At 44.5% G+C, this 15,490-nt stretch overlaps 1 protein-coding gene across 1 annotated transcript; it reads right to left on the bottom strand.

Annotated features, from left to right (window-relative positions):
• Positions 1-2,056: 2,056 nt before the first annotated feature.
• On the bottom strand, positions 2,057-15,490 carry GINS2 (GINS complex subunit 2). The gene is made up of 5 exons (XM_072117060.1): positions 15,289-15,490; positions 12,614-12,728; positions 8,667-8,766; positions 3,129-3,255; positions 2,057-2,782 (listed from the first exon to the last, which is right to left on the bottom strand). The coding sequence occupies exons 1-5, from the start codon at positions 15,376-15,378 to the stop codon at positions 2,657-2,659; spliced, it is 558 nt and encodes a 185-aa protein (XP_071973161.1). The 5' UTR covers positions 15,379-15,490; the 3' UTR covers positions 2,057-2,656.

Below are 15,490 nucleotides of genomic sequence, written 5' to 3'. Positions count from 1 at the left end.
TACTTTAACCCTAGGTTGTCTGATCGATCCTACCATATACTGCCATACTACAGTATGGCAGTATATGGGGATTTTACTCCTCATACATTACAATGTGCTGATAGCACATTGTAATGAATGGGTTAACCCGAAGTAGCTTCGGGTCTTCGTGACCATGGCTACCATGCCGCCATTTGTTTGAAGCCACCGGCAACTTTGCCGGCGGCGATCAGCAAGAAAACACCCGCGATCGGTGTCGGCACCGATCGCGGGTGTTACCGGTAAGCCTTTGCTGCAATATGTAGCAGAGACTTACCGGCTATGGAGAGGGCTCGACCCGTGAGCCCTCTCCATGCTTCGGAACGCGACCGCCGCCGTGAATACACAGCGGGCGGTCACGAACCGGTTAATACCCAACATTTCCAAAGCATAGGAATTGAGGTGTCATTTGGAGCGCACAGTTAAAGTTATGATGAAATGACCATTGCGTGCTTCAATTAATGGATAAACAAGCCAATAACAGTGGGTATACCCTCACAAAGCATAAATGTCTCATTAAGGTCATTAGGCTCTGGGGTACATCATTAAAAGCCTCTACTTGCAACTCAGCTGATCCCATAGGTATTAGATGGGATTCAGGTCCGGAGAAAGTGCAGTCCCCTCCATTTGAGCTCCCCACTCTCTGGCAGCCGTTTCCTAATGATGCGACCTCGATGAACTGGCACATTGCAAGCAAACAATGATTCCACAAAATTCAGACAACCTGAGAGAGCAAACAAGTAACCCTTTATGATGCAGGCAAGTAAACAGAACTAATAACCATTTTACATTTTCAGAAAAACCCAAAACATCCAGGCTACCAGTGTAAAAGGAAGCCATTATTGAATACACATAAGAGGTAAAATACAATAAAAACGCAATTGGGGGGGGGGATAATTAATCAAACGTCGAACACCAGTTTTCTGCAGACTTTTCCTCTTCTGGACATTCTCACACCACAACAGTGGGTGTGAAAGGGCCCCCAAATATACTTTAGGATACTGATGTAGGACTTTATTCCTTTACTGGAATTACTAAGGGACTACAATGTCTTAGAAACTCCTTTTGCGTGGAGAATACCAAGGAGGAGAAACATCAATCTAAGGCTACATGCACACTGCCGTTGCAAGCCGCACCTTAGCACGGCGGGTACACGGGAAGAGGAGGAGGAGGAGGAGGTGAGCGCCGGTCCTCTCTATAGGAACATATAGCGCGCGGCGCCGTAATACGGGAAAAGATAGGACATGGCCTATCTTTTCCCAGGGTACGAAACTGTACAGTGCTGCACATGTGCGACACCGTAGTGCTCCGGTAGGTCGCCCGTTGCAGTCTATGGGGGACGTGTATCGGCCGTATATACCTCCCCCATGCGGCAGTGTGGATGCAGCCTACGGCTACATTCACACTGCCATATAGGGGACATATATACATCCCCCATAGATGGCAATGGGAGCATGGCGCCGTATGGGTATTCAGTAGCCGGGAGAAAAGATAGGACATGGGTATGACAGTATGGCCCTTGGACCAATAAAGGTTGCTCAGCCCTCCTAGAAATAGAATGGACACAAATTCTTAAGAAAATTTAGCACCTATTCCATTGATTAAACTGTGCCAATTATGGGAGCCGTTCCATATTATCACAACTCCAACTGCTACAAAATGGTCACCACAACCCTGGTAGAAAATTGCACAAAATTGACAAGGAGACAAACTGACATAATTACATTGATCAATTCCCCTTATTTTTTCCCCCCAATTAAATAGTCCTGCCCCTTTATTAAATTAGTCTCATTGCACAAACCTTGTTTAGCCTTATTCTTTAAACAGAATGATTTACAGTAGTTATTTTTTTTTGCAGTACCACAACCATGTTGGATGAAATATAGACTTTTTCTCCCAAAGTTGATGTCATAGTTTACCCTGTAGTGCTAGGCCCCTTGGTGAAAGATGTTAATCCCTTCCAGCAGTTTCCGTAAGTAGCAAGATGCAATAATGGGTTCTGTACAATTCTGGACAATAAATGGAGCCAGGCCCAGCATTAATTATTAGAAATCTTTATTATCCTAATAAGATTAGGGAGAGATGAATCAATCTGTCTGTACGCAGCAAACTAGACAATCTAATAAGAGGTTCAAAGTAGAACTCACCAGTCTGACGCAGCAGATAACGGTCTAGTTCTACTCTGCACTGGTCTAAAGACTGACACATTGATACATCTCCCCATATTTCTGTAAGTATGTAGTAAGTAGGGATGTTATAGGCATTTATTTCAATTATTTAAGCAGTTTGGACATTGTACATGGACTGTAGAATAGGCTCAGAACTCACTCAAGAAAAAAGGTTGTAATAGTTCTTGGAGGAGCTGGATGCTGGTTTGTGTCTATTGAGGCCTGCAGCACCACCAAACATCAGTCTCACCTGAAGCTAGGCCACTAATATAGCCTATCCATCATACTACAAGTGCAGTGTAAACAGCATGTCTTTTTCACTTGTTTGCTTGCAGGCCAGGAGCATAGATGATATCCATATACGCCAGGGAATTGATCTTTGGCAAGGAGGAAACAAAACCAAGTTAAAATGACCTCAGCAAGCAGCTCATTCCATTTCGCTTGTTAACAATGTTGGCTTCATGTGTGGGTTAGTATTCCTGGGACTGTCCATCCTCAGAATACTGCAGGCTGGTCCGTAATTTGTACATGTGGTTTAAGGACTCCGTTAAAAAAGTTCCAATGGTGTTAATTTCCATCAACGTCAAGTTATCCAGCTGGCAAATAACAAGAGAGACACTTGTAACAGCAGGGAGCACACAGGCAGGTGGACAATCAGACGCATATAATCAGAGGAGACTAAGTCGCCAAGTTGGACAATGGTTCGGATTCATAAATACCCAAAATGACAATTGTGAGCTCAAACAATTACACAGAATGGCAGAGTCAAAGCACAGAAGATATTCTTATTCACGTCTCATTTTATTCTATTCTAACAGCCTGGTAATGTGACTGTTCTGGAGCGCCAGCAGTAACTATTTACACTTCTCATTTTCTGCACATTCAGTTACAACCACACTGAGAACAATCTCATCCAAATCATGGCTATGCCACTGTCTGTACCTTGGCATGAGCTTCTTGCTCCCGCACAAAGCTGTCAGCAGACAACCGGAGCTTGGCGATCCGAGTGTCCCAAGTGTCCTTAACAAGCGTTCTTATCTCATCAGCCTTTGGGATGTTGTCAGAGGCACTAGGGAGAAGAAACACAACATACACGAGACACATGGTGCTCTAATTATATGCACGGAATATAGATGTCCTGATCATAATTACATGATACATAATGACATGCCACTTTACTTTGAAAATCCCTCTTTGTTAAATGATCATGATCAAGTACATTGTATCAACAGGCATGTCAATTGAAGAGCTCTAAGTGTAAAGTATGGGCACACGACCACTCTTACCAACTACTCTTTGTTGTGGCTGGCAGATGAAGAGCCCTGAACACCTCTCTGTTATGAAATAGTTGAAACAAACATCAAGACAAAAAGAAAAATATCAAGAATTAGAATTACCGGTAACCGTTTCCACTAGTCCACCATGACAGCCCATCTGGAGGTTGCTCCTATTCTCTGCAGGACAGGAAGGAGTGAGATAAAATAGCCCTCCCAAACAACCCCTCACCAGAGTACCACCAGGAGATTGTATTCTAGAGGTTTTGGCTAAATTTCACAATTTATGGGTGGTAAAATAAACAGGGCCGTCATGGTGGATTAGTGGAGACCGAATTAGCGGTAAGTCTAATTCTCGATTTACCACCGTGTCCCCAATGACAGCCAATCTAGAGACTTACCAGATACGTTTTTAGGGAGGGAGTACTGTCTGAAGAATCTTCCTACCGAAGGCTAGATCCTTAGAAGACTCCACATCCAGACGATAATGGCCGACAAATGTTAATGTGATAACACTTTTCATCCAATCTTCTAGAATGAGTAGAAAGGGAGGTTTACATGATATGGCTTGAAGTTCCCAAAGCCTGCACGCTGTTGTCTTCCGTGCGACCAATAGTATGCGGCCAACCGCTGTTTTACATCTCTTAGTCAACTGCACCTCCTCCATGCATCCCAACACACACAGCAGTATGATCCTAGGCAAATGTGTAGAGAAAACCTTATCAAGAAGATCCAGCACTCCTGACCAAAAGGATGACAGATATGTGCAGGTCCACAACATGTAAGCCATATCTGCGGGAGGACGGATACCTATTTCATGCAACAGTTTAGGCGTACGATAAGCACGGTGTAAAATATAGATTTAAGATAATCTACCTGATTCGCTGATCAACATAGACAGGATCTCCTCCAGTATCCCCTCCCATTGGTCATCCGTGATATTACCTTTCCCACTTCTGCCTGACCCTAAGGGGGTAGCTGTACAAAAATGTATCCAATAAGAGACGGTACACCAAGGATATCAATCCTGGTAGATAATCAGCATTGGCCACACATCGAATAATTGGATCCTTCCTGATTTTTAAGGGAGTTAGTCGCTTTTGTGCGTCAAATGCATGGCAGACCTGCAGATACCTGTAGAAGCTGCTGTGCGGTAAGGATAGCTCCTCCTGCAGTTGCTGAAATGATTTAATGCTACCTTCCTCGCATAGTTGGGACAGTTTAACCAGGCCCACCGAGACCCAATACTCGTTGTCCTCCATTTTGGCAAATTCCCCGAGCGTCCCATTATGCCATAAGGGGGTATATTCTGTAAAGCCTGTAACCCCTCTAATCTGCTTCACTTTCCCCTCATAGGGTGTGAATAAGCTTCATTGTCGGAAGCCAATCAGTTTCCCGGCGGAAGCCCCCCCCATCCAAGGTCATGAGTAGCCTCGTAGTTCCTAAATAGTAGCTAACCGAGACCCCTACTATTCTGTCAGCCCCCCACCCCCGTAGGTGTTGGAGCTGCGCTGCCAAATAGTAAAGCCATGGATTGGGGAGGGCTAATCCCCCCGTTCGTCTTCGAGTGCTGCAAAGTTTCCAACCTGATGCGAGGGTGTTTCCACCCCCACACCAAATCTCTTATTAGGGCATTTATCCTGTGAAACCTATCAAGGGGTAGCCATATCGGGGCATTATGCAGGGCATACAGCAGCTGGGGCATCACCACCATCTTTACAAGGTTCAGGCGGCCTATTACCGTCAAGGGAAGATTACACCAAGCTGCTATCTTGGTTCTTATCTTAGGATGAAGTGGCGTCAAGTTAAGTTCTTCAAAGTCCCATACGCATGGAGAGACCTCAATCCCCAAATATCTAAATCTAGAAACCACTGGTATGGGAGTCCAATCCCGCCAAGGCACCATCCAAACGATCCACTGCCATCAAGGCCGACTTATGCCAATTAACAGTAAGGCCTGATAGGGATCCGAATTCCTCCAACAGGCGCATTGCCGCCGCCAAAGAGGATCCGGTGTCTCCCAGAAACAAAGCATCATCCGCGTACAGCGATATTTTATTGTGTAACTGGCCATATCGAAACCCCTCAATATCCGGAGACAGCCTCACTGCCGCTGCTAATGGCTCTATGGCGATGGAGAATAGCATGGGTGGCAAAGGGCAACCTTGTCGTGTACCCCTAGTAAGGGGAAACCACTCAGACAATTCTTCATTTGCCCGTATCCTCGCCCTGGGTGCAGAATATAACACTTTGACCCAAGATATAAAATTAGGTCCAAAACCCATCACCCGCATGACCTCCCAAAGATATTGCCATTCCATGCTATCAAAGGCCTTAGCGGCATCTAGTGTTAGAACTGCTCTTTGACCGATGTTATCTGCGGGGATCTGTAGGCTGAGTAGCAATCTCTGGATATTGATAGAGGTCGATTTCTGGGGCATAAAACCCGTCTGGTCAGAATGAATAATGGAGGGGATGACACGTATTAATCGATTTGATAAGGTCTTGGCTAGTATCTTCACATCAGTGGATAACAAGGAAATGGGCCTATATGACTCCGGTACCTGAGGGTCCTTCCCTAGGTATTACCACGATAATGGCTTCCTGCATCGACCGGGGTAAGTCCCCTTTCTCAAAGGATTCCTCAAAAACCTTTAGCAGCTTTGGCAACAAGATTCCCCCAAATTTTTTGTATAGCTCCGTTGGCATCCCGTCCATCCCTGGGGCCTTGTCGTTGGCCATCGCCTGCGTTGCCTCTTCTATCTCCTCCAAAGTCAGAGGGCCCCACAGCATATCCCTATTCTCTGCCGATAGTTGAGGTAAGGATAGCGTAAAAAGTCTGCAAGACATCTAGAATACCTTTAGCATCAGTGCACACGACCCCGTTTGGCGCCTTGAGAGAACCGATATGGGTTGCCCCTTGCTGTGCCTTCGAGATGACAGATAGCAAGTGGCCTACTTTCTCCCCTTCCTCAAAAAAAAAAAAAAAATATCTTTGTTTCATAAACATACGCTTCCGAGCCACCACCTCTAGCAAGTGTGTGTTAAGTACCTCCTGAGCTTGTCGCAGTCTGTCTTTGGTCAGGTCAGTAGGGTTTTCAATAAAGTCCGCTTCTGCCCTACGCATTTCCAAGTGCATAGCCTCATCTAATGCCCGAGTCCTAGATTTGGTAACACTCACATATTTCATAAGAATCCCCCTCAAAAAGATTTTCATAGTCTCCCATGTTCATTGCTGCGAGTCACAATCTACATGCGCCTCAAAGAACTGAGTGAGGTCGCCCGGAACATTACTTGTCACATCCGTCACTCGAAGTAACATTCCGGAATCCCCCAGCGCCAGGTCAATCCGAGAGAGAGTAGCATAGGTAGAGGAACAGCAGGACTATTGTCTAGAGCACGGGTATCGGACCCTCCATAGGTCTATCATACCCACCTCCGAGATCAGAGTACCAAAGGGAGTCACCCCTACCATCTGTCAGCAGTCTATGTCTGTCCAGGCCTTCATGAGGGACATTGTTGAAATCTCCCACCACCAAATAGGGTATCCCTGGATGCTTTGCAATATATGCCAACACCACTGCACTGTTTTTTTAGTTGAAATTTTTTCACTTTCATTACCATTCTCTCTACTTTGACCTGTGGAAGGAACAAGCTTTGTCCAACATGACTCCTAGAGATTTTTTGTTCTTTTCTGGTTTTAGATCTGATTTCTGCACATTTACCTGCTAGCTCTAAGGTGTTTAGAGCAGTCAGCTTGGAACATTTTAGTTCCATAACTGACTGAGCTATTAATAGAAAATCATCTAAATAAGGGACAATCAGAATATTCTCCCTTCTTAATTTTTGCACCAAATATATCATCATTTTCATAAAGGTTCTTGGTTCTTCCATAATTCCTTACCCTCACATTATAAACGGTTCCTGAATTCCTTAGGAACCTAGACCCCCAAGGGCATCATTCATATGAAAAACATCTCTTTCTTAGCCTTCAGGCCTCCAAATAATTAATCTTGCATGGATTTCATCTCAATCATATCCTCAATGTTTAAAGTATCCCAAACCGGTTTATGAGACAGATCGATCTATCTATCTATTTTCTAGGTAACTCAGAGGGATTACACATTATCTCTGTTAAGGATTTCTGGGAAGAGGGTGTCCCCCAAAACCTCACATTTTAAATCAGTACATACTTGAATGTGTTTTTTTCTAGGGGGTTCACGTCTACTAAGAAGAGATTGTTGAACCTTGTCCGATTATAGATCTTAGGTCATCAATTAGGGAAGCTCTTTCTGCTCTTATTATGTTAGCAATACTTTCTCACATAACGGTCTCCTATATTTCTCAGGCAGTTTAGCATTACAATCACCACAGCGTCTAGATTTATTTAACGGCTTTGCTGGGCTAGTCTTTTTCAGACTCTCTCTTTCCTTAGGTAAAGGATCCTAAGGCAGAAGGAAGGAAATGTTCAGCAAAATTTCCATAAAGTGCTTTAACAAAAAGGTACCAGTATTCATTTGCCATTATGCAGAGGACCATAGAACTTGCTTCCTACACAGACACTTCAGCGCATATTGACACCCCCTTTAATAGTCTTACCAGTCTGCTTTTTCATCTCCTCCCTGTTTGAATCCGGCACCATACTGCGTCATCATACAGCTCCCGGCGGCCGGAACATGTGCATGGATCAGGAGCCCATATCATGGAGTTCCCGGAAAGCAAGAGGAGCTGAAGTCCCCCAACCCCGAGAGTCCAAGGCGTCCCCTGCATTAACCCTGCAGACCAGCCTTCCCAGGGCCAGGAGCCAACGAGGGAAGGCAAGGACTCGAGCTCTGCTGCATTCCCCCAACCTGGAGGAGAGAAAACTCTCACTTCCTGTCTCTGAGCATAGGAGCAGACACTTGTGAGGGGTTGCTAGGAAGGGCTATTTAATCTCTCACTACTTCCTGTACCACAGAGAATAGGAGTGACCTCCAGGTGGGCTGTCATGGGGTACACGGTGGTAAAAGGTTTATTCCTTATTTAGTGTATGAGGAAAATCACACCTCCATGGGCAAATATTGATGGTCTATCCTAAAAATGAGGCATCACTAAAAACTATTGACAACCCTTTTAAAGCTTTCGGATGACACCAGCATCCAGAAAACTTGCTCTTATAATTTAAAGTTTCTAATATCTTAACATATTTCATAGGCATTGTACTTACTGGTTTAACAACAATTTGGTAAGTTCCATGTAATGAGGATTAGGCATTGGTGTAAATGTGTCTTCCCTCCTTTCATTGTCTCGGGTTTCCTCCAGCTTCTCTAAAGTTTTAAAATAAGAGAAGATTACAATTTTTTATCTTTTTTTTTATCAGTGATGTTTTTCCTGTTCAGCTGTGGGTGCCACGTAATGTCATGGATATTCAGGAGAAAAAGTAACAATGTCTACAGATACTATACTAGATAGAAGAGAAATGCTCTTGATACAGAAAATATTTAGTCTGCTTACTTCTAGTTATGCCCTAGCAATAGGCAATAAGATCAGGGATTCTTCAATAGGCTCAAGCTAGCTGATCATACAAGGTATAGACTAGAGCTGGCGAACCTTTAAGCGGCCGAGTGCCCAAACTGAACGCAAAATCCCCCTTATTTATGTTGAATCAAGTTTATTGAACGATAAAAGTTACAAGTCCAAAAACACAAACTTGCAATAAGGAACATACATACATACAACCATATCATATATTTCTTGTTCAGCAAAGCCCTGTGGGAGTATAGAGGCCTCCAAAGTGATGAGGAGGTCAGACTCAGAGGTAGAACCATTAAAGATATACGTGTCACCCCCTTTCCTCTTCCCCACGAGGCCTGGTATCTCTTGACGTACATATTAGGGCATAGTATGAAACCATATGTCTGCTGGGAATAAAGTGCCAATAAATGGCCCAAGATAGACAAACTCCAGGAACACAAGACAAAAACACACAACATTATATAGACAACATTCAGGGAAGAACACAGTGGAAGGAGGGTTCTAGTGAGTGTTACCCCTTGCATCATGAAAAGGGATAAGTGAGGAAATGGTCAGATATTTTCAACCTCTATAATAGAGTTATAAGTGCCCCTTGAAAAGAAAGCCGAAGGAGCCCATCATGCGGCCTGGGCTTCGAAAAGAGCTTTGAAATACTCGGAGTCCCTATAGTTCATCCATGGGGACCACACACGCAGAAACCTTTCATGAGCCTCCGGAGTTACAATAGCCAGTTCCTCCATGCGGAAGAGGTGAGACATTTCGTTGGCCCATTCGGCCATAGACAGGCAAGTGGTGGAGCGCCAGTGGCGCGGGATTACCTCCCTGGCCGCGATTAAGCAAAAGCGCAAAATATCTCTTTTTTGGGCCCCGATCTGGCCGGGGAGGATTGAGAGGAGAGCCACATCTGGGCTAGCAGTCACCTGTTTGCCTGAAATTCTGCGATATGTTTCGAACAACTGGTTCCAAAAGGGCTTGAGAGCCTCGCAACTCCACCACACATGCAGCATGTCTCCCTTGTTAGTTCCACAGCGCCAGCAAGAGTCCGAGACAGTAGGGAAGGCTAGATGTAACACTGTCGGCACCCGGTACCATCTTGACATAATCTTATATCCCTTCTCCTGGGCTGAGCAGGCAGAGGACATCTTGTGTGTGAAAAGGAAGGATTTGTCCCAGTCTTCCTGCATCAGAGGGGCCCCTAACTCTCTTTCCCAACTTTTTACAAATGGAAGTCCTGATGTCTCAGAGTCACCCGTCAGAATAGAATAGATTTGAGAGATGGCATGTGGAGGGTCAGAATCTAGTTGGAATAAACCTTCAAATGCTGTAAGGGAACCGGCAAATGCTGCTACGTCCCCTACCCTGACTATGAAGGATCTCAGTTGTGAATACTCAAACCACGAACTACCAGTGCGTCCCTGACGTTGATTAAAATCCCCATAAAAAGGTAGAGAGGATCCCTGTAGAATATCATACATCCGTGGGTCTTCCAGAACCCCGCAGCCCAGAAAAGACAACCTGGCCATTCCCGGCGGGAAGCACGGATTGCGAAATATCGGGGTGAGTGGACTGAGTTCCCGGGATAGGGACTTCTTAGCAATCAGGGATCTCCATAAGCGTAAGGCGTCCTTGAGGAGTATCGCTTGGGGCGCAGGTGCAGGAAAAGTCCCCGATGGAACCCACGGCAACAGTTTGAGAAGTGATGAGGCGTACGTCTGTTCCAGCGCGACTCACTGTTTGGAAACCGAATTATATGTCCAGTCAAGCAATCTAAGAAGTATAGACGCCGGATGATACAATCTAAGATCGGGGAGGCCCGCCCCCCCCCCCCCCCATCAATTTCGGTCTGATTAGGGTCTTCCAAGCTATCCTAGGTTGCTTGGAACCCCAGACGAACCGCAGCATAGCGGATCGCAAGGTGCGGAAAAAGCCCGTAGGGGGCAGGATCGGCACACCCTGAAATATGTACAAAAAGCGAGGAAGCACGTCCATTTTCAAGACGTTGATTCTACCGAACCACGAGAGACGCTTACGATCATACGTTTGCAAGTCTTTTAACGTACGCTCCATAAGGGGTGTATAATTAAGAGTGTATAATTTTGATAGATCAGTCGGGATTGTGACCCCCAAGTATCTTAGAGAAGCCTGCTGCCACTGAAAGGGAAAAGTTGTCCTTGATGTGATCCGCCTCCGAGGATGGTAGGGATATATTGAGGGCTTCAGATTTAGAGAAATTGATTTTAAAGCCGCTGACCGCACTATATTTCTTAAATTCTTGGATAAGTGACGGGAAAGAAATCCTAGGCTGGGAAACATATAAGAGTAGATCGTCTGCGTATAAAGCAGCTTTACAGTGCCTGGAGCCCATTGAGATCCCATGAATATTAAATCCCCCTTATTTATCGCGAGGTGCCATCCAAAAATTAAAGCCATAACTTATTGCTCCCTGTTCAACAACTTTATATTTCCCTCCTGAGGACAGCAGTAGAAAGATGGCAATCTTTCAGAATTTTAGCTTCTTTCCAGTGTCCCACTGTACACAAAGAATCATGGGGCAGCAGTAGGTCCTCCAAAGATAATTCGGCCCTGTCTATTAATTCTCGCTCTTTCTACAGTCACAAGTGTGAAAGTAAGTATCAAAATATGACTGAAATCAACATATTTTAAGTTGTTTGGAACTGGAGGAAGATTCCTCAAGTCCTGTCTGGTGTGATGGTCTAGGTGCCCACAGAAATGGCTCTGAGTGCCGCCTCTGGCACCCGTGCCATAGGTTCGCCACCACTGGACTAGAGTGTATTCATAGTATCATAGTATATAAGGCCGGAAAAAGATGCAAATACATCAAGTCCAACCTTTAAATAAATGTTTTATTCCCATAACCCCTGATATTTTTTTTTCTCTCCAGAAAGTCATCCAGGCCCCTCTTGAACATTTACATAAAGTCTCACTGCTCTTACAGTAAAGAACCTTTGCCTATGTGGATGGTAGAATCGCTTCTCCTCTAGGCGTAGAGGATGCCCCCTTGTCCTGGTCACAGGCCTAGGTATAAAACGATCTTTGGAGAGATCCTTGTACTGTCCGTTCAGGTATTTGTACATTGTAATGAGGTCTCCCCTCAGTTGTCTTTTTTCTAAATGGAATAATCCCAAATTTTGTAATCTGTCATTGTATTCTAGTCCCCCCATTCCACTAATAATCTTGGTTGCTCTCTTCTGCACCCGTTGCAGCTCTACAATGTCCTTTTTATACACCAGTGCCCAAAACTGTACACAATATTCCATGTGTGGTCTGACCAGGGATTTGTATAAGGGCAAAACCATGTCTTTATCATGAGAATCTATTCCTCTCTTGATGCATCCCATGATTTTATTTGCTTAGGCAGCAGCCGCCTGGCTCTGGTCACTAAAATAAAGTTCAGACTTCAACTTCACCTTTCTAAGAAAAGTCAGAATTACCCTCAGCTTAATTTGCAAAATAATGAACTATATTTGGTTAATTACTGAGCCCTATTCATAAGTGACCCTTTGCAGGGGAAACCGTGAAATGGTCTATTATTCTATGAATCAATCGAGTTCCAGCCTCCCTTGTATTCTCCAATCCTGGGAACAAGTCTAGCCAACAGTGCAGAAGCATCTTCCTTACCAACATCCATCCATTCTGGAGGAACAATGCGACATTTTTGGCGTTGCTTCAAATTGATAGCCAACCACAGAGGCACCTGCACAGGGAGACCAGGGTTAAAGGGACCTATATCACCCTGAAGAAGAACAGAAAAGCAGGTCAGAGCACAATACATGCAAATAATGAATCGACCTACAGCAGTGGAGGAAGTGCCAACAAAGGACTTGAGAGCTATAGGGATTCGCTGAAGGGCAAGAACCTTTTATTTTTCTGTTTTCTCCAGCTATCCAGAGGTTTTACAATATAATCCATTTAAACCCATTAATCTGTCCTACAGCAGGTAATGCATGCTAGCATTCAACATCCCACAAGCAACAATGAGCCATAGGCTCGCATGAAGCTCACTGGTTGTTCTTTGTTCTTTGGAAAGTGCTGATCAATTCATAAAAGGAACTCCCTCCCCGCAACATTCCATTAAGGAAATGCTCTGATCCAGCATATCCATATATGACAGCTATTATATACAGGCAGAGATATACCCACTGTCCATATAGGACAGCTCTAGCATACAGGATTCAACAAATATGAAAAGACAGAAGCAATGCAACAAGGTCAAAATATAAAATCTTGTAGTAATGAAAATTACACAAGACAATAAAAACATTTAAAAATGTGAACCAACGTCACCAATGACTAAATCCCTAGGACAGTGCTCAGCAAATGATAATGCTGCCTGCCCTGGTACTCCAGCTCCCTCTTCTGGCCAAACTCTAATATGACAAAATAAATGGTCCAATACTAGAGAAATATACACGGACTGTAAAAATGCCAAAAATATCAAGAAAAAAGTATAAGAGTGTCCCACAACAGAATCACTCAATGTAAATCAAAGTCACAGAAAAGATCCTATGCCATTTGAATTTCTGTGACTTTGGCTTACATTGAGTGATTCTGTTGTGGGACCCTCTGATATACTTTTTTGTTAGGCTGGTGCCACACGTGCCGCTTTGTCTGCGTTGCTGGTGTTTTGCATTAAATAGAAATGCACCCCCGGTGGGTGCGGCTTTATCTGCATTTGCAAACGCAGACACAGAGTCACGTGTGGCATTTTTACGGTCTGTGTGTATATTTCTCTAGTATTGGACCATTTATCTTGTCATATTAGAGTTTGGCCAGAAGGGGGGAGCTGGAGTACCAGGGCAGGCAGCATTATGTGCTGTGCACTGTCCTGCGGATTTCATACTTTGACCTTATGAAAAGACAGAAGCATTGCAATATTTGTTACTTTGTATTTTATGGCATGTTATGGTCTCTATACCTTTATGCTGGGTAGTGCTGGTCTGCTTTCCCATTTCGATAGCATACAAACTGCGACATCCCCGCTCCCCATATATATATGACAGCTATAGTATACAGTCAGCGACATCCCCGCTCTCCATATATACAGTCATGACCAAAAGTTTTGAAAATGATACAAATGTTAATTTTTACAAAGTCTACTGCAAGGAATTCAAGGAGAGAGGTTCCATCGTTGATAAAAAGGCTCTAGGGCGCCCAAGAAGGACCAGCAAATGCCAGGACCGTCTCTTAAAAGTGTTTCAGCTTCGGGATCGGGCTCCCAGCAGTGCAGAGCTTGCTCAGGAATGGCAGCAGGCAGGTGTGAGTGCATCTGCATGCACTGTGAGGTGGAGACTCTTGGAGCAAGGCCTGGTGTCAAGGAGGGCAGCAAAGAAGCCAGTTCTCTCCAGAAAAAAAACATCAGGGACAGACTGATATTCTGCAAAAGGTACAGGGAGTGGACTGCCGAGGACTGGGGTAAAGTCATTTTCTATGATGAATCTCCTTTCCGATTGTTTGGAACGTCTGGAAAACAGCTTGTTCGGAGAAGACAAGGTGAGCGATACCACCAGTCTTGTTTCATGCCAACTGTAAAGCATCCTGCAACCATTCATGTGTGGGGTTACTTCTCAGCCAAGGGAATCGGCTCTCTCACAGTCTTGCCTAAAACACATCCATGAATAAAGAATGGTACCAGAATGTCCTCCAAGAGCAACTTCTCCCAACCGACCAAGAGCATGTTGGTTATCAACAATGCCTTTTCCAGCATGATGGAGCACCTTGCCATAAAGCAAAGGTGATAACTTAATGGCACAGGGAACAAAACAGAGATTTTGGGTCCATGGCCTGGAAACTCCCCAGATCTTAATCCCATTGAGAACTTGTGGTCAATCAATCATCAATAGACGGGTGGACAAACAAAAACCAACAAATTGTGACAAAATGCAAGCATTGATTGTGCAAGAATGGACGGCTATCAGTCAGAAGTTGATTGAGAGCTGCCAGTGAGAATTGCAGAGGTCCTGAAGAAGAAGGGTCAACACTGCAAATATTGACTTGCTGCATTAACTCATTCTAACTGTCAATAAAAGCTTTTGTTACTCATAATATGATTGCACTTTTATTTCTGTATGTGATAAAAACATCTGACAAACCAGAGGACAACAGATCATGTGACAATATAAGATTTGTGTCATTCTCAAAACTTATGGCCATGACTGTACGACAGCTATAGTATACAGGCAGAGACATCCCCACTCTCTATATAGGAAAGGTGATCACATGACTAACAGTTATACTAGACAGGCAGAAGTGTTATGGAACTACAATCCTGTAATACGGGAAAACTATACGCTCACCCCGATGAGGTACACCTTGTCCAGGCTAAAGTTTGGTATAATGGTCACCAGTTCTTTCTCCGCTAGAAATTCCACCTCAGATGAATCCATCTCTGCTGTCTCCCGACTCTTCACTACAACCTCCTGCCGCCGCTTTGCCGCGCAGAATGCTTGGCCAATCAGGACACAGTACAGAGGATGACGTAGACACAGTTTGCGGGCA

This window comes from Engystomops pustulosus, chromosome 7, assembly GCF_040894005.1.
Source record: "Engystomops pustulosus chromosome 7, aEngPut4.maternal, whole genome shotgun sequence".
NCBI lineage: Eukaryota > Metazoa > Chordata > Amphibia > Anura > Leptodactylidae > Engystomops > Engystomops pustulosus.
This window is presented reverse-complemented; position numbering and strand designations above follow the sequence as displayed.

Coding starts and splice junctions, on each gene's coding strand:
- GINS2 (XM_072117060.1), bottom strand. CDS start 15,378: ATGGATTCATCTGAGGTGGAATTTCTAGCGGAGAAAGAACTGGTGACC. Junction 3,256..8,666: donor ACCAAATTGTTGTTAAACCA/GTAAGTACAATG, acceptor TCTTCTCCCTAG/TGCCTCTGACAACATCCCAA. Junction 2,783..3,128: donor AGCAAGAAGCTCATGCCAAG/GTACAGACAGTG, acceptor GTTATTTGCCAG/CTGGATAACTTGACGTTGAT.